The sequence below is a fragment of the Amphiprion ocellaris genome, chromosome 13 (assembly GCF_022539595.1).
Source record: "Amphiprion ocellaris isolate individual 3 ecotype Okinawa chromosome 13, ASM2253959v1, whole genome shotgun sequence".
In the NCBI taxonomy this organism is placed as follows: Eukaryota; Metazoa; Chordata; class Actinopteri; family Pomacentridae; genus Amphiprion; species Amphiprion ocellaris.
Window position 1 is genome coordinate 16,397,196 of NC_072778.1, and position 21,579 is coordinate 16,418,774.

Below are 21,579 nucleotides of genomic sequence, written 5' to 3' on the forward strand. Positions count from 1 at the left end.
AGTGCATTAAGCCTCTTGTGTTCACTTTTGCAGCCAACAGCAGAACATTTCATGTGTCTTGGTCGTGACTGAGATGTCAGAGGAGCAGCTCTAGAAAGTAAATAAACACGGTGAACCGCGTGTCAGCTGCTCTTTTTGAACGTGGAAGTACCAGGTAGTGAGGGGGCAATATTATACAAAGTTTGAAGTATTTGTTGGTTAGGTGTGAGGTAACACTGGGGTCAAATTCTTACTCGCTTGTAAAGCTGGGAGGCCAACTAGATGTGGGGAGGACTTGAGGAATGGCAGACTGGAACGTTTTCATATCCTAACAGCTGTTAGTTTACACTTCAAAGTATACAAGAACCACGAAAACACAACTCAATCAAATCAATCAAATGCCTTTATTGTACAACAAAATTTTGAGTGCAACTCCTTCGTGGGATAAAATGATAACAACAGATAAAGATAAAATATATAAATAAAAAATATACTATGGAAAATATCTATTGTTTATGTATGAAAACAAATAGATAAATAATATAGAAATAAATATTGCACAAACCCACCAAAAACTGCACTGTCCATGGTAAATGTACAGGTTCAAGAGTTATTGCACTGGGATTTATTGCACTGGTTCAGCTGCTTTATGGCACGGGGCTAAGGTCTTTAATGCTGAGGTCTTTAATGTGAAATATGTGACCTTTTTGGTAGAAATATGAGGCAGAATGAAGGCACCTAAGAAATATTTTTTGAAAAAAACATTGATTTTATAGATATTCTACAAAAAAATACTGAATAAGTGAGCGTTAGAAAATATTCATTCAGTTTCTTAGACAAATTAATGTGCTTTTGTTTCATTTCTTTAGACCGATGTTGTAATTATCAGACAGGCTGATCCGCACTCCAACCAGTAGGTGGCGGTGACGCAGCACTTCCTTGTTTGCCAAATAAGAAGAAGAAGAAGAAGTGACAGCCGGCTGCTGAGTGACTGCCGACCGTTAAGACGCTAAGATCACAGACTGTTTGTGGTTGTTGGGTTTTTCAGCTACAGTCCTTTAGTATTGTACAATATATATCTGCTCAGAGCTCTGCCTTCGTGGTGGAGTGTGGCTGGCTGCCCTACATTAGCCGGGGTCCGCTGAAGAGGGAGTCCTCCCTGAATGACTCGTAGTGCGCGGCTACTGGTTAGCTAGCGGAGGGGAGGGTGGAGACAAAAACTTCTAAGACCTCGCCCAGTCGTTGCTTCATTCCAGCAGGCAGCTACTCTCTCGGCGGTGTGTGAGATCCACACCAGTAAACCAGATAATTATTCAAGGAGAGACTGACACAGCTGTGTCAACTAAGGGCAAAAATCAGTCACCATGTTCAAGAAAACCTCACGGAAGGACCCCGAGCTGTTCCAGAACGTGTCGGAGGGGCTGCGGCGGCTCTACCGGACCAAACTGTTCCCGCTGGAGGACACGTATCGATTCCACGACTTCCACTCCCCTGCACTCGAAGATGCCGACTTCGACAACAAGCCCATGGTCCTCCTGGTGGGTCAGTACTCCACCGGAAAGACCACTTTCATCCGCCACCTCATGGAGCAGGACTTCCCCGGTATGCGGATTGGCCCCGAGCCGACCACAGACTCTTTCATCGCGGTGATGCACGGTGATCAGGAGGGGCAAATACCGGGTAATGCCCTGGTTGTCGACCCCAAGAAGCCCTTCCGCAAACTCAACGCCTTCGGGAACGCTTTTCTCAACAGGTAAAGCCGAAGCTAAATTCCCCAGACCTTACTAAAGAGCTTAGAGTGAGCAATGTGAAAAATGCGGTACAGTAGGATTGTAGAATATGTGTACTTAGAGCCCAGAGTTGGTTAATAATTTGTGAATGAAATGACTACATGTCCTGTCAGTGTCATGCTTGTCTTGAACTGTCATTAGCTAATACAGCTGTGTGTGTTGAAACGTGTCATAACAGCATATCACCTGGGATTTAAATGCCCTCTCTACAAGTCCTCACACGTACCAAACTTTTTCAAGGTAGATTCATAGTATGCTGTTGCACAATCTTTCCAGCAGAGCCTAGTGTGTGTGAGACTTTTCCCTCTTTCATCATCCTGAGAGAATGCGGGTGTTTGGTGTCAATAGCCAGGTGGCAGATCCAGCCTGTGTATAGCAAAGCAAAGGACAGAAAGGTGCTTTCCAGCATCTTCTCCCTTTAACAAGAAGTCCGTTCCCTTTCACTCTGCATCAAATCTTTCCAGTTAATGTACCATCATACCCCTCCTCAGGTCTGTAAAGCACCTGGCAGAGTCACTCTTGACAGATCATTTTGTCCCAATGTCAAACTGTGGCCCCTTGAACATTGAAATAGTTGTAAGCAGCGTTGCCAGGCAACATGCTGACCTTGTTTTGTCCTCGGATGTCGGTGCCATGAGTTCCATATCCCTCGGCCATATAACTGTTACCTCATCAATACATACCGACGAGCCAACTCCCTTATTCAGTACTTTATGAAACCTTATCACAAAGGGTTAAAGGTTTTGGTATCTATCTTCTTGTAGTATTGTAACATTTTCGTGACACCAGAGTGAGTGTTGTTGAGTCAGCAGGTGTTTCGCTGAAGGTGTTTAGACATTTTAGCTTGCTGGAGTTTGAGCCATGTGATTGATCATCTAGATACAACAGATGTTCTTAGGAAATTTCCAGAGCACTTCCCAAAGTATAATGAATTACACTTATGTCTGCTATTCAGACTGATGTGCAGGTCTGACGCAACAAGGCAGAAGCTCTTATGACTCAGAAGTAATTGACAGGTGGGGCTTTCACTAGTTAATGCAACACAAAAGTGGAAAAAATGTGGCAATTTTAGAATATGGCAATATAAAAGCAAAAGTGAAAGTGACCTACACAAATGGTAGAGAAAAACAACTTGGTTGGCTTGGTGTATTTTTACAAAAAGAAAAAGAGAGCCAAGGACAGTGGAAAGTCTCAAAGTGTTTCATGAATATGAATGGAGCTCCTCCCAGTCCAGCTCAGAGTGCAAGGTGCTATGAGTCAGAGCCGGTATGACAGTGCTTGGTGAAACCTAGAACATCCAAATCCAGCCTTTTGTGTGTGGATTTGTGATGACATCGGATGTTAATCATCTTATTGTTGATGTTGTCATTTCCTATAGAGGATGGGAAATGTCCCCTTATATGCCGGGTTGCACTGTGGTGTCATCCTGTGCAGGAATCACCAGCTAAACAGATGGTCAAATAAAGCACTAACAAATGACTAACTTGTAGACAGTCGCATGCTTAATCTGTTATTAGCTTCAGATTATCAAGTGGGTTGTGTTGCCATATGCTGTAGTAATACAAACACTTGAGCTGACGCTTCCCCAGTTAGACCTATTTCCCATTATCCACTGACATCCCTTCCTTCTATTATAAAGGACCTTGTCTTGCATGAGTGCAGTCTTCTGCCAAGTGCCATCATTCAGACTCTGAAAAATGAAGTAATGCTTTCCAGATAACTCTTCTAGGGGGGCGCTAGACTTCACACGCCAAGATTCACTTCTTGAAGTTTATTACAGACTTAAGGGGAAACCAGATAAGATTGTGTATAAACAAAGGCCATTGTCCATCGCAGCATCATTTGTCAAGCTGTTGGACACAATCCTGTAGTATCATGGGGCTTGTGGTTCTCTTTGAATTCAGTCTGAATCTCTGCCTCGGAGGCATATGCAGGGTTCAGTGGTCATACGTCGGCTTAGAGTGCACATGATCATGCATAACAGGATATGTGAGTATGACAATAACAGGTGCATGACCTGCTTGAACAGGTCACATGGCACATAGCCATAGAGGACAGGACTACAATTGATAAAATTCTCTGTCAGGAATCAGATTTAGATTTAGAACTGGGCTGTTTTTGGTTCAAGCTAAGCCAATTTTCCATTTTCCTCTCTGGAGGCCAGAAGTATTTGAACTGGCCTTCAGCTGGTTGGTTCAGTGTGTTTTTACTCATAAAAGTAGATGTGAGATATTAAGTTTCAGACTGTTAATTAACTGATTTGAGGAGTCTGTGATGGCAGCTCCTCTCTGTAGCTCTTAACCATAGTCATTTAACCTGCAGATTAGACTTTAACTACCAGGCTCAGATGGGACTTACCCTGAGTGTAAGCAGTTATTTATGAAGAGAGTAAACACAAATCAGTCATGCGATTCTTACATCCACGGCTTGCTTTTGGTTTTGGCAGTTCCAAGAGGTAGTGGACAGTGTACTCTACTAGCTTGCCAGTTTTTGCAGATTTTTTTTAATATTTCCATTCTGTAGCATGTTGGTTTCTGGCAGCCTCTCGTTGCCTGTGCAGTAATTTTGTGCCAAATATTTCCACAAAAGTAAATTAATGCTTCTTTTCAAGCTCCAGATAAGCGTGCATATTTTTCAGCTCTTGTTCCCTTTTATTTTAAAGGCCACTGCAGTCAGAGGGCCCCTATGTATTTCTGTGCTCTCTGTAAGCCATTAGTCAGTAAAACCAGCGTCAGCAAAGTTTAAGTTCCGCACTGGCCCACCCCAGCCCACACTGTCCTGCTCCGTCCTGTCCTGCTCAAGTCCTGTTATTCCAGGACACTGACTCTGCACTTTACTGAGATAGGGGATGACACATGTACAGCTTTATAAAGAGCGTAACAAATATACATGAAGATACAGATACAGTAGATCATTTATTCACCCACACAAGGCAGGATTTTACAGGAAGCAAATGTGGAAAACTGACACAGTTTTAACCTCCCTGTTCAGATGTTCAGTGCTAGCGACAGCCACCCTGTTTCCTCCTCTCTACGGGAAGTTGAAGTTACGATGTGAGGGAAGGTCATAGGTCAGAAGGTGGGGCAGGAGAGGAAGACCTTCTGTCAGGAGCTGGAGCCAGGGCAGGTCTGATATGGAATATTCAAGCCAACCCATCCTCACAGATGAGTTTTCCACTTTTTCAGGATGTAATCTGGGGCCCCCACGCCTGGAAGGTTCCTCTGTTTCTAAGAATTCCAGCTCGAGTTCATCTGAGATTTTTTTCCTACAAGCTCTGGGTGGAAAAAATGTTGGGATAGATACTTAAATGGAAAACCTGAGCCAAAATTCCAGCGTGATAACATACACCATGAGCTATGAAAGGGAGGGAAAAAGCTGCATGTTTGTTATCTTTGACAGTCATTGTTATTGTAATGTAATATCGTGCATAGGCTCTCCATGCATGAAGCCATTTTCTCATATTTCTTTGACTTGGTCTTTGTAGATTTTTCCTTTTCCTCCCCTGTGTGTGGTATAGGACCTCTGTTAGGGTTTTTTGGTGTGCATATGTGTGTCTGCACTGAGTGTGGTTGCAGCAGGAATGTAAAAGCACGGTTTTCCCAGTCTTATGACCGGGTGCCTCTGAGCTCATGTTGGGAGTATCGGTTCAGTTTGACTGCAAGGGCAGCAGAGTGAGAAGTAGTACTCTGAGCTATGGGGTGTCTCAACAATCCCCTCCTTTGTCCTGAGTGGGACACTGTGGGTTTATGCAAAACCAGTCATCTTCTTTCATGCTTTATAGTGCGTATGCCTGCCTGTCTGTGTGTGTGGGTGTCTTGGCTTGGTTTCTGTTGGGGAGCGACACTTTCCTTTAAAGTTTAAACCTCAGTGCAACAGCTTTAATGAGTCCATTGTGTAGTGAATTATGAAGCAGTGGGAATGACTCAGGCCTACAATTTATAGCTTATGTATTGTCCCTGTGTTTCCCTTATTAAACATTCTTACATCAATGCTGACCTCCTACAAGCAAAGCTTCTGCACTGTTTGGAAAATCTGACTATATTATTATGTAGTTTCACTGTTGTAAAGAAAAACATCCAAACTACAATCAAAGTTTCAGCCAGTCTGCAACTTATCATTTAGTGGATGAACAAAAAGATTAATTGACTAGTTTGATAAACAGTTGATACCCCTAACTGGTTCCAGTTTTTGAATATGATGATTTGCCTTTTTTGTTCATCATATGTGTGTTTTTCACAACATTCTGACATTTTAAAGATGACACTCAAGGCCCAGAATAATCAGTCATGAAAATAACTGCTAGTAGCAGCCGTAGTGTGAACATAAAGACCAAGCATCCGAAAAAAAATGTACTTATTTTTATTGAGTAATTTAATAAGAACAGTTTTTCAAAAAGGTATGTGCCACCTTAACCCCAATATTCCTTTCCACTCACTGCTAAGTTATGTTTTAGTTGTGTGTCTCTTCTAGCAAAGATATTCCACTAATGTTACTGCCTGAGAGTGAGGAGGTTGTTGGTATCAAGCTCCAGAATAGTGTCTGTTTAATGCCAAGCTTATGTATAAACACTCTCACCAGACTGGTTTTCTGTGCTTTCTTCCTCTCTCTTGCTACCCCTATGTGTCATGCTCTCAATACTCTCACTCTTTCTCCTTGCGCTCTCTCTTTTACTTTCTTTTTCTCACCTCTGTGTTCTTGTCTCTCATCTCTGTATTCTCTCTGCAGGTTCATGTGTGCTCAGATGCCTAACCCCGTCCTGGAGAGCATCAGTATCATCGATACTCCTGGAATTCTGTCAGGGGAGAAGCAGAGGATAAGCAGAGGTTTGCTTCACGTACATACACCCACACATCACTAGCATTAGCAGTGTTTAACGCCACACCCTCTACTCAAAAACCAAGAAATACATTATCCAGAAACACACATGCAGAATAAACCCACAGGAAGTCACAAGTTCAGATATTAAAAACGAAACTTGCTTAAACAACCTACATACAGGCCTTGCTCTTCTTAAGTCTGTCACTTTTATTTATGTTTGGCAAGTGCTCCACAAAGTCAACTGTAGCAGTTTTGCTTCGAATGCTGTCAAACCTGTATTTAAACCCTTTATACCCTCAGGTCAAAGCCAACCAAACTGTTCATGTAAATCTGAAGGAGGCCTTTCACAACTTGACAGTTGGAAGGAGAGGGCATGCAGCGCTTTGATGTTCATTTCCTGTCTCTGTACCTGTGTTTTTTTCACATCCTTGTATCTTTTTCTTTCTGTTTTAATATCACCCTTTAGCTGGTTTTGTGTTTAAGAAGTTGAAATCCTACTAACACCTGAAAATTTGACCCCACTATTGCAATTTTTGAACTTGCTTTATTACATTTTCAAAATTATGCATACCCTTTCCACATGTCTTACACTGTATTATTTATCACTTTATACCTTAGTCATTTGCCCGTGCTTTGCGGAAATGAATCAATTCATATTTTTATCCATTTGCTTCCACGATACTGTGACCTACAGGGTCACTTCAAAATTGCCACATACACAGATTTCTTCAAACTTTTGATGATCCTACAGAACATAGGCAAAAGATAACAGTGCAGCAGAACAGAGCTTCTGCTTTTTCTACCTGATTTGAGCCTGTTTTAAGCGGAAGTACACATACACGCAGTGGAGTTTTTGTGTACTCCAGGGAAGGGAAATGGAGTAAAAAGGCAAACATAGCAGAGTTTCCCAAGACTACCCCCCCATCACCACCACCACTGCCTGTATTGCGCAGCGCTGCTACACAATCCTCCAGCCTGTTCTTTATTATTTAGTCCCATGAGACACAGGAAGACAGGAAATATGAAACATTATGAAGTATAACATTCATCTGCAACTAATTTGGTAATTATTCGTTTAAATATTCATTATTTATGTATTATTTTTTGTTGTGTTTTTTTTAAATATAAACCAAGGGAAAAACTAATCTATAGCTTCAGAGCCTAATAAGTAGTGCTAGGAGAGAAGGAAAGACAGATTGATGTCAAAGAAGCTGAAAAGGCCAAACAAGCGACTGTAAACATACGAGTGTAAATGAAGGAATGAATGAAGACACCGGGACATGCTGAGGTGACCCTGTCTAAAGAGAGAGAGCAGACAAAAATCTGACGCCTCACTCCTCAGACAGTTTTGTTTCTATACATACATACTTACACATTCTTACTCTCAAAGACACTTTTTCCCTTTCTGAAGCGCGCACACACACACCTGCATTCGCTCACACACATTATCCCCCACTGTGTTTCTGTATAAACATCACTACAATACTGTACTCCACAGACATACTGTACGGACTGTCTCATATATAAACACAACTGATTGGATGGTGCAGCTCAGGTGTGACGGGCATCGTGTGTGTCTGCGCTGAGAATAATGGCAGATATTAACTTTGTACCGGGTTGCAGGAAGTTGTGGTATTATTTCAGACTTCCCCTCAATGTTACTCAGTTAACAAGGGCTGTGTGTGACCTCTCAGATATCACCAAACCTTTTTTTTTTTGTAGTTTTAATGTAGAGCAACATGGTAGGGTTGACATAACTTCATAACTGCATAAGTTTTCAGAAAACATTGAGAAACTGTCAAGTCCATTCATAGATACTGAGCTTATTCGTTGCATAACACTCTGAACATGTATTCATTTTTGTTTAGGTCAGCATATGTGGCTTAGGGTTTGTTCCTTAGTCAACTGAAGTGATGAAAGCTAGAATAAAACTAATTTTGCAGAACTACTTGATGTCTTTCCCATAGTCACTCCTGATGACTTGACTGTGAATATTGCCATGCTGAAGCCATTCAGCAAAATGTAGTGGACAGAATAAAAACACATTTCTCAGAAGCTGAGCTGAAAATTGTGAAACTTACGGCCACAACATGTAATAACCCTGTGACCTTGTTCTGAGAATTACTTTCACATTTTGGGAAATACACTTTTTTTTTCTTGCTGACAGTTAGGAAGTAAGATTGATAACACTCTAATATCAAACTGATTGTTCCAGACTCTCGCTTTTCTTTCTATAAAAAAGTGAAGTAATTATGCTTAAACTTTGGGCTGTTTGTTAGACTGAAAAAGCCACATCAATGTTTTTTTTTTTTTTTGTTCCTACTTTGTTAACCTTTTCCTGACTGAATGATTAATAAGAATATATGTCTTGTGCTAAGCTAAGCTAACTAGCTTCTGACCGTAGATTCATTTCTTCTCCCAGAAAGAAAGCAAACTGCCAAAATTGTCCCTCAATTATCCAAAAGATTTGAATGTAATCAAGTCTCCTGGTCTTTCCACTGCTCTGCTCTGCTCTCTCTCTATGACTGACACATAATTTGAAGGCCTGTCCAAATGTGTCATCCCTGCATGTCTGCCCATATGGTCCACACATAGCAGTTGTTGATGCTATGTGCTATAAGTAAGTCTGGGCTCGGCCAGCTGTCTCTCTCTGATTCCGTGACACGTGTGGTAAAAACAGACTTAAGAGAGAATGAACAAATGTCTTCAGCTGGTTCCCACTGGGATCTCTGACTTAAAATATTCCCCTTTTCACGTCATATGCTCCTTTCTGCTGAGGGCGTGTTCCTGTGTCCATCCCCTCTGTTCATTTCAATTGACAGTTGTGTTTTTCCCCCCCTTACTTTCACTTTTACTCACCCCCTGTTTTTCTCTTCCTCTCCGTTTTATTTTTCACTTTTCTCTAGGCCTCCCTCTTCATCTTTCTGTATCACTGTGTAATTCTCTCCATCGATTATATCTCTGTTTGTGTCCCTCTTTTGTATGCATGTGTTTGGCCACAGACAAAAGCCAGCCATGTTGGAATGCATGTGCAGCAGATCTGGCGTTGATTGTGCAGCAGCCGAGATGAGCTTTTGGAGTGACTGCATTCTTTTCTGATCAGATGACACACAGACACTAATCAAAACCACAACTCTGAATTCCCTGCTCCCTCCTCAAGGCAATGAAACTCAGAAAGGCATGTTTTTATGTAATCTCAGTGAGCCCCTTGTTTCCTACATTTTCAAAGGAGGCGAATAGTACAGTAAGCATCTGTGGTCAGTAGTTAAAATGTGTTTACTGTACACCTTTGTTAAGCTACTCAATGTTTAACATTATCCTTGCTACTGACAGTACATAGCATTTTATCACTTTATGTCTTTGCCATTGTCCTCTTGCCTAATTTATATTTATCTTTTTTTTAAGGGACATTGCAGCTTCTGTTCCTGCTAGAGGTCATTCATTCCTGAGTCTGTAGATTGGCAAGTCGGGCTGTGCAGAGGGACAGAGTTTAGTCTTCACCTTTATACACCACCTGTCTCTGTTGTGACAGTAAAGCTAGTTAATCGGTAACCAGGGGATAAAGCCGTGCCTCTTGAAAGCCCTTATTTAAACATTACTAGATCAACATGACTCAGAATATGAATGTAGAACCCACAATTACAATTCCTTTAACACACAATTTATTGTCTAATTAGAGCCATTGAGTGCTATGTCAGGCTACACTTTATATTTCACCACACTTGAAAGCTTTATATTTGTAACACAGTACAAGTGTAAGCTGTGAAATATGGTTTCATACTAACAAGAGTGTGAAGATAGTAGTATACAGTTGGCACACATGCTAGCAGACTGCCTCAGTATGCGTCTTCCTCGGTACTTAAAACCTCTGAATACTTCATTTAAGTGTCAGTGTTGTTTCTCATTTCATCATAGTAGGAGTTTATGTATGTAACAAAAAGACACTTCACACTAAGAGCTTATCGCAGTAATGCAGCATCCTGTAGGGAAGCTAATGTCAGACAGTTGCTTACAGCCTAAATACTTTTTAAAAAATCAATATTATTCCTATCTCATGATAGTCAGTCTATTCAGAGTGGTGAAAATGCCCATCAAATCAGCTATATACAAAGCTAATAATCTCTGCAGATAAGAATGTTTGCAGATTTTTCAACAGTCAATCTGCTCTCATGCTCTCTCTCCAGGATACGACTTTGCCGCGGTGCTCGAGTGGTTTGCCGAGCGCGTGGATCGCATCATCCTCCTGTTTGACGCCCACAAGCTGGATATCTCGGACGAGTTCTCCGAGGTGATCCGCGCCCTCAAGAACCACGAGGACAAAATGCGCGTTGTGCTGAATAAGGCGGACCAGATCAGCACGCAGCAGCTGATGAGAGTCTACGGAGCGCTGATGTGGTCTTTGGGAAAAATCATCGGCACTCCCGAGGTGAAAAAAAAAACCTTGCAGAGGAATGTAAATAATACAGAGTGTAGTCAAAACCAGACTATAACAGTAGTGAGACCAAGGTTATGGTAGTTACATGATAAATTCACTACAAGGAAACCATTCCTGATTTTGTGTCTTATATGTGTGAAATGTCTTTTAAATTGATAATGTTTGGATTAATCTGGGATGAAGATCAGAAATGCTGTCTGTGTAAATACATTCAAGCTTGTGTGTTCTTTAACACACTAACTGCAGGAACTTGTCTTCGTAAGCTGGTAGTAATCAGTTGTTGGGTGATCAGGAGAGGTCATAGCCAGTTAAGCTCAGTTTAAGTCAGTCTGGACAAGTAGTCATGGTAAAGTAGTGTTCTCAGGTAGTCACTTTACTGAAAGACAAAAGGAAAATATTCCTTAATGTGTGAATGTAATGAAAGTGAAATGGTTACGATACCGTCTATGTCAAATCCCATGTCCTACCTGGTATCACATGACATAGCCTGTCTTATGATTTTTCCCTGACTGTAGTTAATGTTTGATCAAGAGCCATATTCATAAACTGATCCAACAGAAACCTTTGGATCATGTAGATAATTATTAATTGACTTTGACTCGCTTGGAATGTGTCGCCCTTAAACAGAACATGAAGCACAGAACGCACATTTTATTTTATTTTAGCTTCATTCACAACCTCACAGTGCTGTGTTCATCACACATCCTATTTTTGGAGTATATAAATGTTTTGTGGCTGTTTATACAAAAGCCAGATTGCAGTGTCATGAATGTGACCTGTGAAAGAATTTCCTTTATGTGGGTGTGGGCAGTAAAGTGTAACCTGAAGGAAATGAAGATGAATGGAGATTAACCTGTGCAAACTTTATTCCAGGTGGTGCGTGTGTACATCGGATCATTCTGGGCTCAGCCCCTGTTGGTCCCAGACAACAGGAAGCTGTTTGAAGCAGAGGAGCAGGATCTGTTTTTGGACATCCAGTCGTTGCCACGCAATGCAGCTCTACGCAAACTTAACGACCTCATCAAACGAGCACGCCTTGCTAAGGTTGGCATTAACAAGAGTAGGAGGCCACGGCCATGCTAGCTGCTCTGTGAGCAACAACAGAGCTTTGAGCTAAATACACCGACATGCTAACATGCTCTCAGTGACAATGTTAATGAGCTGTTTACGGTTTATAGGTGTTTTATGAAAAACAGAGTAAGTGATGAACTAATTTCTGACCTGATGATGGTATTTAATGAAAAGTCAATGAAAATGAATGCCTAAGCCAATTTTCATCAGAATCCTTACATAGTTTTCGTCACTCAAAGCCACACGTCAGCCTCGTAGTGGCGTTGCAGGAAAAGTCATGAATTGACCAAAATCAGCAGGATTCACCCTCAGAGGACCATGAATATCTCAAAAGTGGTGGACTGACCCACACACTGCCAATATCATACTTAAAAATATAAAGAAATTTTTTTTTTTTTGTCCTCATTGACCTATTTTCACTTTTGTTATTTCGCATTCTCTTACCACTACCTCCTCTCCTCCGCCAACAAGGGGAGAGTTATACAAAAAAGTCCCGTTTAATGCAACTTGTTTGGTTTTTTATTTCTAAATTAACCACAAGCAGAAGTAGGTATGTCTGAAGATTCTAGCAATTTTGAAACCAGTAACTTTGTAACATGATGGAAAAAATAAATAACAGAGGGGGATTATTTATTATTTATTATTTCTGCAATTGGTCTAGAAATATGTCTCTCAACTTTTAAAATCCTCTCCAGAAAAGTGTTTACAACATTCAACTGATGCTTTTAATGGTAATTTGTGCCTCATATGATTTGTCTGTTTCTCTTCATTAACTAGTTAGCACATTTTAAAATGACCTACTTAAAAATTCCAGGATCTATGACTGATTATGCCATATTTTTCTTTTTTTTTAATTACCTAAGATACCCAGTGAAAAGATCAATAATCTCTGAAAATGTCTGTCCTCTTCCTTTCATGGCGTCCAGGTGCACGCCTACATTATCAGCTCTCTGAAAAAGGAGATGCCGAGCGTGTTTGGAAAGGACTCCAAGAAGAAGGAGCTGATAGCCAACCTGGGAGAGATCTACCTCAAGATAGAGAAGGAGCACCAGATCTCACCTGGAGACTTCCCCAAACTTGCCAAGATGCAGGTGAGATTTTAACAGATTAATGCAGAGAGAAATGTCACCACCCCCATGACAGACTGAGATGTACCCTGAGATACAGATTTGATCAAATAACAGCTCTATTTTTGGGTGTTACATAAAATGTCAGAAACAAACCCTTCAGAGTAGAACGACCTTCCCACCTTTACTCTTTACATCTTTGACCTTCTTTCCTGCTCTTGCCCTCCAGGATGGGGCAGGACGGGGATGAGATTTATTTTTCCTGGTTTGTCAGGAAATCCTGCTTCTTGTATGCTACTCCCATTGGTAGCCATTGAAGACTGATCTATTTCTATCGCCAATTCCTGTTTTCTCCCAACCCCCCTCTTTAGGAGCTGCTGAATGGTCAGGACTTCTCCAAGTTTGCAACGCTGAAGCCCAAACTGCTGGAGGCGGTGGAGGACATGCTGGCCAACGACATCGCCCGTCTCATGACCATGGTGCGCCAGGAGGAGGCTGCCATGCCCAGCCAGTCCGTCAAGGGTGGAGCCTTTGAAGGAACCATGACTGGTCCCTTTGGCCACGGCTACGGCGAGGGTGCCAGTGAAGGCATCGATGAGCTAGAGTGGGTGGTGGGTCGCGACAAGCCCACTTACGACGAGATCTTCTACACCCTCTCCCCAATCAACGGCAAAGTGTCCGGCGCTGCGGCCAAGAAGGAGATGCTGAAGTCCAAGCTGCCCAACACAGTCCTGGGAAAGATCTGGAAGCTGGCAGACGTGGATAAAGACGGCCTCCTGGATGACGAGGAGTTCGCCCTGGCCAACCACCTGATCAAGGTGAAGCTGGAGGGCCATGAGCTGCCGCCGTCGCTGCCTGAACACCTGGTGCCCCCATCCAAGCGTGGGACGGTGATGGAGGCCTAGAGGTCCAGAGAGGAGGGTGGGAAGCAGCCTGGAGATCAGCGACATCAACACGCTGCAGCGTGTTTAAGACTCTCCAGCCGCAGGCCTGAATAGCATCACCCTCCACTAAGCTGCGAGTCCCCACACTTCCTGACACACCAAGAGGAGGTATTGCTGTGATCTTTTACACCAGAGAGAGACTGGAGGGTTTCTGGGGGGGGAGGGAGGGAGGGAGGGAGGGCAGGTCCATCTTTGTGCATTAGGGGATAATATTCAGGTGTCTATGTGAAAAAAAAAATGAGGGGAGGGAGGTTGATTTGCAAACTGATGAAAGGACATTACTGGATTATGAACTGATGGGTAGCTGGAGGTTGCATGATGGGGCTGAACATGGATTTCTGCATCCTGTGTTAAAGATGTCTTATAAATACACAGTCCATATTATTATATGTTGATCCAAAGAAGTATAGTTTTTTCCCATTTGGAGAGAGGAGGAAATTAATCAAAACAGCTGTTAGAATTGCTTTATCTATATTTTTGTATTTCCTGACTGTTAACTTTGACTCTTTCCAAATGCTTCCCTTTTTATTATTTTGCCAGATAAATAAAAAGGAATACTGTACCAGCCGATTCGTGGTCATGTGGGTCTGTATTTAATCTGTGTGACACATAGCAGTGGTTTGAGGTTGTCAGAAGAATGTCTTGTGGAAAGTGCCACTTATTAAAATGCAGGAGGAGGGGGACTTAATGAATATTTGCAAAATAAACCTGAACGGAATATTAGTTTTGTGGTTTTGATTTGTAGTCATTTGTCACCGAGGGTAATGTCAAGGACTGAGTCACTTAGAGGTCAACCATTTCTGTGAAATCCACCCTTTTGAATAGTTTTAGTGTCGTCCACTGCCCTCTGTAGGACGCAACGAGTCAAACCACGAGTCTCTGGAGGACATATAAGGTAATTTACTCGTGACATAAGTCGCCACTGACTGCATATTTTTGAGGGCAAATTTAAAACAGTGGTGAAGGCGGACAGTTGTGACATTCTTTAGAGGACACATGGAGACAATTTGCAAAAAATGTCAGTCCTGACTCTTGGAGACGAACAAATCATAAACAGAAGGACGGAAGCTCGCTCGAGAGTCTGAATATAGATGTTTATATTCACCTTATGAACCTGCATTATTATATAACCTGAGCAGGTCTGAATCTGTGTTCTGTTTTGCATGATTAAAATAGGGTGCAGATATAAGAAACTGAAATGTAAATCACCCTCAGCAGCCTGTATGCCCCAGGTGTTTCCCTGTGTGAACTGCGTTTGTAATGGGAAAAGCAGCCAGGTGGTTGGAGCGAGGCCAAGAATAATGTAAACAACCTCACACGGTTACGCTTCGTGTCTGGTCATGTACGCTAACATTTCTACAGATTTATCAGCTTTAACTTGGAAGCATCAGCTGATTGTGTGGAATATATGTGACCTCTGAATCAGAGCTGAGAGCACCAGCTTACCTCCTAAACGCACAATGTTGCGTTTCATTTTCACGCCACACTCACAGTCATGCATTTCTGTCTCATCCGCACACTCAGCCTGCACGGAGGCTCATTGAAAGTCTGCACACTGACTCACTAGATTACCAGGCAGCATGAGATACACATGGCATTTGGTTTGTGATCAAGTCCAGAGGCGCTCTCTTGTGTCTTTATAAGTTATTACAGGTGTTTAGACGGACTGTGGACTTTTTCAGCTGTCCTCTGCTGCAGCATCAGCACAGCACTACTGCTCGCTGTTAGCGTTGTGCATCGACGAGAAAGAGCTGCACAGATTACTTGTATTTGATTTGGACTTTTCCTTCATTTTATGCTTCTGTGCAAGCTGTGGCTTTACGTTTTCAGTTTGTCTGTCCAGCCATCCCATTTGTGTGAGCACGATATCTCAGGAACTCCTTGAGAAACTGTCCTCAAATTTGGCAATAAACTGATTAGAATTTGGTGGTCAAAGGTCAAGGCCGCTATGACCTCACAAAACAGGTTTTTGGCTGTAAATCCAGAATTCATGAAACAGAATTTCACACAAATGCCTGATGTGATGAAATGATGAAGGTGTTGATATTTTAAACCAAAAAGGTCAAAGGTCAGCTTCACTACGACTTCTTAATGTTCTGCAAAAACACTTTTCTGGTTGTTATTCAGCACCGTAACTCAGGAACAGCAGAGGGCAATCGTCAACATATTTCAGATTGATTAGATATTAAAATGATGATTCCAATCTTGGCTCATCTATCAAATACCTTCAAAGTCTGCATAGTGTATTATGTGAATCTGGACAGACATCTATGGAAACTACAACTTCACTCACTGACAGAAACACACATGGTGATCATTCTAGATTTTCTTTTCATCAGTAAATAACATCAGTGTAACTTTGACTCTCCACTTTTTTCTGTTGTTACTTCTCTTGAGTGTTTGACATTTACTGGGCCTCATATTAGTCATTTTAATTTATCTTTATAACAATGTAATTGAAATATTTTCAGGAAAAAAAACTTAGGAAAAAAACAAATGTTATAAACCAGTAAAGAAGTTAACATAGTGGTGAGCCATAGGGCCTAATACGCAATCACAGATTTTACAAAAATGTATAAGATAGACCTAATATTTAGAAAATTTTAAGAGAAAAAAAAGACTGATTATTAGAAAGGTAATGTATAACTGATAAAACTGCCATAAATATTAGTTTCTAAGTGCTGACTCTTCTGACTGTTCAGCATCTTCTTACATCCAAGCCCGAGAGAAGAGGTTCCTGAGATTTTATGCACATTTTATACATTTGAAATACACTCCCATCCAAAAGTATTGGAACAGTGAGGTCAAATCCATTATTTTTGCTGTAGACTGAAAACATTTGGGTTTGACATGAAACCATGAATATGAGAGAAGAGATCAACATTTCAGCTTTTACTTCCAGGTATTTACATCTGGATCTAATACACAACTTAGAAGATAGCATTGTTTGTAACGGAACACCAGTTGTTTTTTAGGTGAGCAAAAGTATTGGAACAGAGAGACTTAAAATAGATTAAAGTGAATAAGACTTAATATTTAATTGCAATAAATGCATCAAGCCTGTGACTCACTGACATCACCAAACTTTTGCTTTCTTCTTTTGTGATGCTTTTCTAGGCTTTCACTGCAGCCTCTTTCAGTTGTTGTTTGTTTTTGGGGGTTACTCCCTTCAGTCTCCTCTTTAGCAGGTTAAATGCAGCTCTATAAGGATGAACTCTGTAGATTGACTTGGCCAGTCTAAAACCTTCCACTTCTTGCCCCTGATGAACTCCTTCGCTGTTTTGGCAGTGCGTTGTGGGTCATTATCTTGGATCTCCCAATCAGTTTGATTGCATCTTTCTTTAAATTGGCAGTCAACATGTTTTTAGTAGACTCCTGAGTTCATTTTGCTGCTGCCATCATATGTTACATCATCAATGAAGATTAGTGAGCCCGTCCCAGAAGAAGCCATGCAAGCTCAAACCATGACCTTACCTCCACTGTGTTTTACAGATCCGCTTGTATGTTTGGGATCATGAGCAGATCTTTTCTTTCTCCAAACTTTAGCCTTTCCATCTGTTTGGTAAAGGTTCGTCTTTGTCTCATCAGTCCATAAAACTTTGTACCAGAATTTTTGAGGCTCATCTGTGTACTTTTTGGCAAATTCCAGCCTGGCCTTCCTATTCTTCTTGTTCATGAGTGGTTTGCATCCTCTGGTGTAGCCTCTGTACTTCTGTTCATATGCTGTTTTTTAGAAGATAATGTTAAGTGTATGAAACGCCCTGACTAACAAATACAAAGTTCATGAATTAATGAAGTTAAAATGAACATTTTGTCCTGTGGGAATATGAGTTAATATTGTAGACAACATGTTCTATATTCACAATATAATTCAACAGAAGGAGTAAAAGCTCCCAAACATCGTATTCTACATCATTTCAGATACTGATTTCTGCGTTTTTTTTCTTTGCTACTTCTAAAAATAAAAATCTGAAGACTTCATGTATTTAAAAATGCAGCAGTGGTTAAAATTCAGAGAAGAACTTTCAATTCTGTGAAAATGGAATGAAAGCTTGTGTAAAACGTGGTAATAAGATTAAAAAAACAAACACACACACAACAACAACAACAACTAAAAAAGGCTGAGTTCTCTGTGGTCCAAAGAATCATTTACAGCTGGCAGCAGCTCTGAGGTTCCTCCTGTTCAGCTATGATAATGTATTGCCAGAAAGCTGCTGGAATGTCCACAGTGGTGTGAAGTGGGAGGCAGTGTGACTCCACATCCCTGCGCTTCTGTACACTGTGTGTTTGGATAGCTGCCTCCCTCCACCACTGTATATCTCTCCTTTACATTGTTTCCTTTTTCCTGTCTTCCTCTGTGAAGACGTCACCATTTTCCCCTCATCTCTTCTTCCCCTCTTCCTTCCTTTTCTCCCACTGTTTCCAGAGGGCAGTTTTTTTTTTTACTGTTTATCTCATTCTTTGTTTTGAATTTGTATTCCTGTCACACCCCCGACTCATTCTTTCCCCTCATCTCTCAGTATTTGTCCCGTCCATGTCTAAAAATAAGCCCTCCGGCCCTCTGACACACTGACCCCTGTGGGGAGTGGACTGGGTCGGGTTTATATAACTCACTCATGTGGGGGAGTGCCACTTCTCAAAGGCAGGTGAGGAATGAGGCACTTGTGTGTGTCAGTACGCAGCGAAATTATGGGATTTCAAGTGTAACACACCCACTGCTGCAGCTGGGGTTAGTATAGATCAGTAAACACCCCATGAAGCCCTGAAAGGACATGAAATTATGTCTGTTTTGTATTTTACCTCAGCATCATTTGTGGTGACTCGTTCTACTCAAAGCATCCAAATCTCTAACCAAAAATGCACCCAATTACCCAAAAAGCTGATATTTTGAAGCACCACCAGTTCAAACTGCATTATATCTTCACCTGTGTAATTTAATGCTTCAGGAGACACAAGTAAATATCACACAAAACCAATGGATTCAAAGAGCGAGAATTTATTCTGTGATAAGTTTGATACAGAACACATCAGAGCAGCAATAAATGACATCCAAGAGCGACTCAGAAATTCCTGTAATGATGAATCTGTGGGACAGTTTCACATTCTCGAGGGAGGACGAAGGAGCAATTTTAAAAAAAGGAGAGGATAAAGGGGAGATAAGTGCTAAGAAGGAATCTGATAGCCAGCTAAGATATTTACCCTGTTGTTGTTGGGTGGAGAAGGATGTGAAGCTCCACTAGACAGGCTGTACTACCATTACAGCAACATGAAAACAGTTTTTGCTTACAGCCTAACAGAAGGGACAATACTGATATTGTGATTTTAATATTTTCTTGTTTTTGGAACAGTACAATCACTACACTCAGTGTGTTGCTACTTCTACACTGTTTAACTTCAAACAATACTTTCTGTATTGAGTAGAACTCTTTCTCCTAATGTCTCATCATTATATAAGCCAATCATAGAATCAGTCCAAACCAAAGTCTTCAAAGGATGAGCCTTGTCCACCCCAGTGCAGTTTTGGCCTGCCGAAGAGCCAACCAGCTGATTTTATTTGTTTATAAGTCCAGAGAAGTTTGATGAGGTAGGCAGATGTGCAGTTGTGGGGCTACAAAACTGGAATAAAACAACAGCGTCAGTTTGGCTCAGTTGGTCCTTTTTCTCCAGCTTGGTCATGTGGTGTCTCCACTGTTGGTCAGTTCATATATCTGTGTCAGGCTCAGCAGGGCGGCCTCGCTGCCAGATGAGGTGCTCCGAACATCTCCTGCGAGGCGTAGGTGATGTAGAGGAAGCCGTCTGTATCTCTGTGTTGGGAATATACCTCGCCCATGCTGGAGGACATGCAGGACATGCTCTTCTCTGCCACCAGGAGGAACAGAGCCTGGGTGGAGTCCAGAGCGATCTTATTCCTAAAGGAAAGACAGTGGGTGAGGAGGATTGAGGCTGAAAATGAGCAGAGATGTAGAGGACAAAGCAGGAGGGAATGTGAGGGAGGCAGAGGCGTGGAGAATTCGAGGGAACAATGCACAGTTTGACAGCTCGGGGGAGAAAGTGAAGAGAGGGGAGGTTTGGACTGAGGATAAAAACAAGCTGCTTGAGCAGTTAGAATGAGCCATGAGGTGAGATTCAGATGCAACTGTGCAGTGAAGCGCAGATCATTCACCTGAGCAGGCAGAGGAACTGACCCAAAGTGAGCTCAAAGGGAACCAGAAACTTAGTTTTGTCCAGCAGGGGGAGGGTCTTCTCACGGATGTAACGTTCAACAATCACCTGAACACAAAAACACATCAACTAGCAGTGAAACAACACACAATAAAAAACCATTACATTGGCAAAATAGCAAAATTTAAACCCACTCACAGGCAACTTGTTGGGGAATTTTGAGCGAATACTGCACACTTCATCTTTTCTTGTTGCTACAGAGAAGTGGAACACACAATTTCATACACATTTTACTCTTTAAAATGCACTGTGAGGTCAGTTTTACAATACAAGTTGATGTAACAGTTGAGTTGTCTTACCAAGGCACTTCCTCTGCTTGAAGGGCATCATCTCCATGGATTTCTCAAAAGGAGCCATGCTTGCTTGTTGCTCAGGGCAGTTTGCAGACACCAGTGGTGATGGAGGCGGTGTGGCACCGGCGTGGCGGTCTTGCCCGGGCTGACGGTGAAGTCCCCTCGGGTGGAAGTAAGCAAACCCCACTGAGCCGCTGCAACCACCGGTGTTTTATAGGAGGCCGAGCTGGGAGGAGCTGACATGTGACACCAGCAAACAAAGACACACTCCTCGTCCTGGTGGGCAGTGTGTGGATGCATCTGTGTGCATGTTCTTGCCCTCCTTACTGGTTCAGACCAGATTCACACATACTGGTTATCTCACTGCCAGCATTCTCGCAGCGGCTTGTGATATCGGCGCCGCTGTCACGTACACAGAGGGGCACAAACATGAAGAAAGTGGTGTAATGAGGGGAGCCCACCATGAAGAGCATGAGCAACACATGACAAACATGAGGAGCCTCCAGTCCATGAACAAGACCAGATGATCCGAACTGTCACACTTAGAAACCTGGTGACACATTTACCATTAGATTTGGTTGCTGTGAAACTGATCAATGTGTTAACTTCTGACCTCTGACCTCATGGCTGATGGTCATCTTGTCCTCATATCCTCCATTATACACTCATCTTTTAGACAAGACTGACGCTGTTTGATGCTGTTGGTACAAAGTGCTGTGTTTCTTTCTGATGCAGTATCTCAGTACTTATCTTTATGTAATCCTCTGTCATGGTTCCTCTTTGGGATAATTAATACCGTATGATTGCCTACTATTCAAAAATAGAAATCAGACTCATATATAGGACAATATGGTGCCTATAAAATGTATACCCCTCTTGGAAATGTTCCCCTTTTATCGTTTTTCAACATTGAATCATGGTCAATTTAATTTTCCTTTTTTGACAAGAGTTGACAAAAAA

At 41.9% G+C, this 21,579-nt stretch overlaps 2 protein-coding genes across 2 annotated transcripts; one reads left to right on the forward strand and one right to left on the reverse strand.

The window, feature by feature from the left end:
- Positions 1 to 979: 979 nt before the first annotated feature.
- Positions 980 to 14,674, forward strand: ehd1a (EH-domain containing 1a). Its single transcript, XM_023282007.3, has 6 exons — positions 980 to 1,732; positions 6,495 to 6,592; positions 10,772 to 11,013; positions 11,896 to 12,066; positions 13,020 to 13,184; positions 13,532 to 14,674. The coding sequence occupies exons 1-6, from the start codon at positions 1,344 to 1,346 to the stop codon at positions 14,063 to 14,065; spliced, it is 1,599 nt and encodes a 532-aa protein (XP_023137775.1). The 5' UTR covers positions 980 to 1,343; the 3' UTR covers positions 14,066 to 14,674.
- A 4,410-nt stretch (positions 14,675 to 19,084) lies between these two features.
- On the reverse strand, positions 19,085 to 20,810 carry map1lc3cl (microtubule-associated protein 1 light chain 3 gamma, like). The gene is made up of 4 exons (XM_023296873.3): positions 20,626 to 20,810; positions 20,465 to 20,520; positions 20,268 to 20,374; positions 19,085 to 20,013 (listed from the first exon to the last, which is right to left on the reverse strand). The coding sequence occupies exons 1-4, from the start codon at positions 20,681 to 20,683 to the stop codon at positions 19,824 to 19,826; spliced, it is 411 nt and encodes a 136-aa protein (XP_023152641.2). The 5' UTR covers positions 20,684 to 20,810; the 3' UTR covers positions 19,085 to 19,823.
- Between the last annotated feature and the right edge of the window lie 769 nt (positions 20,811 to 21,579).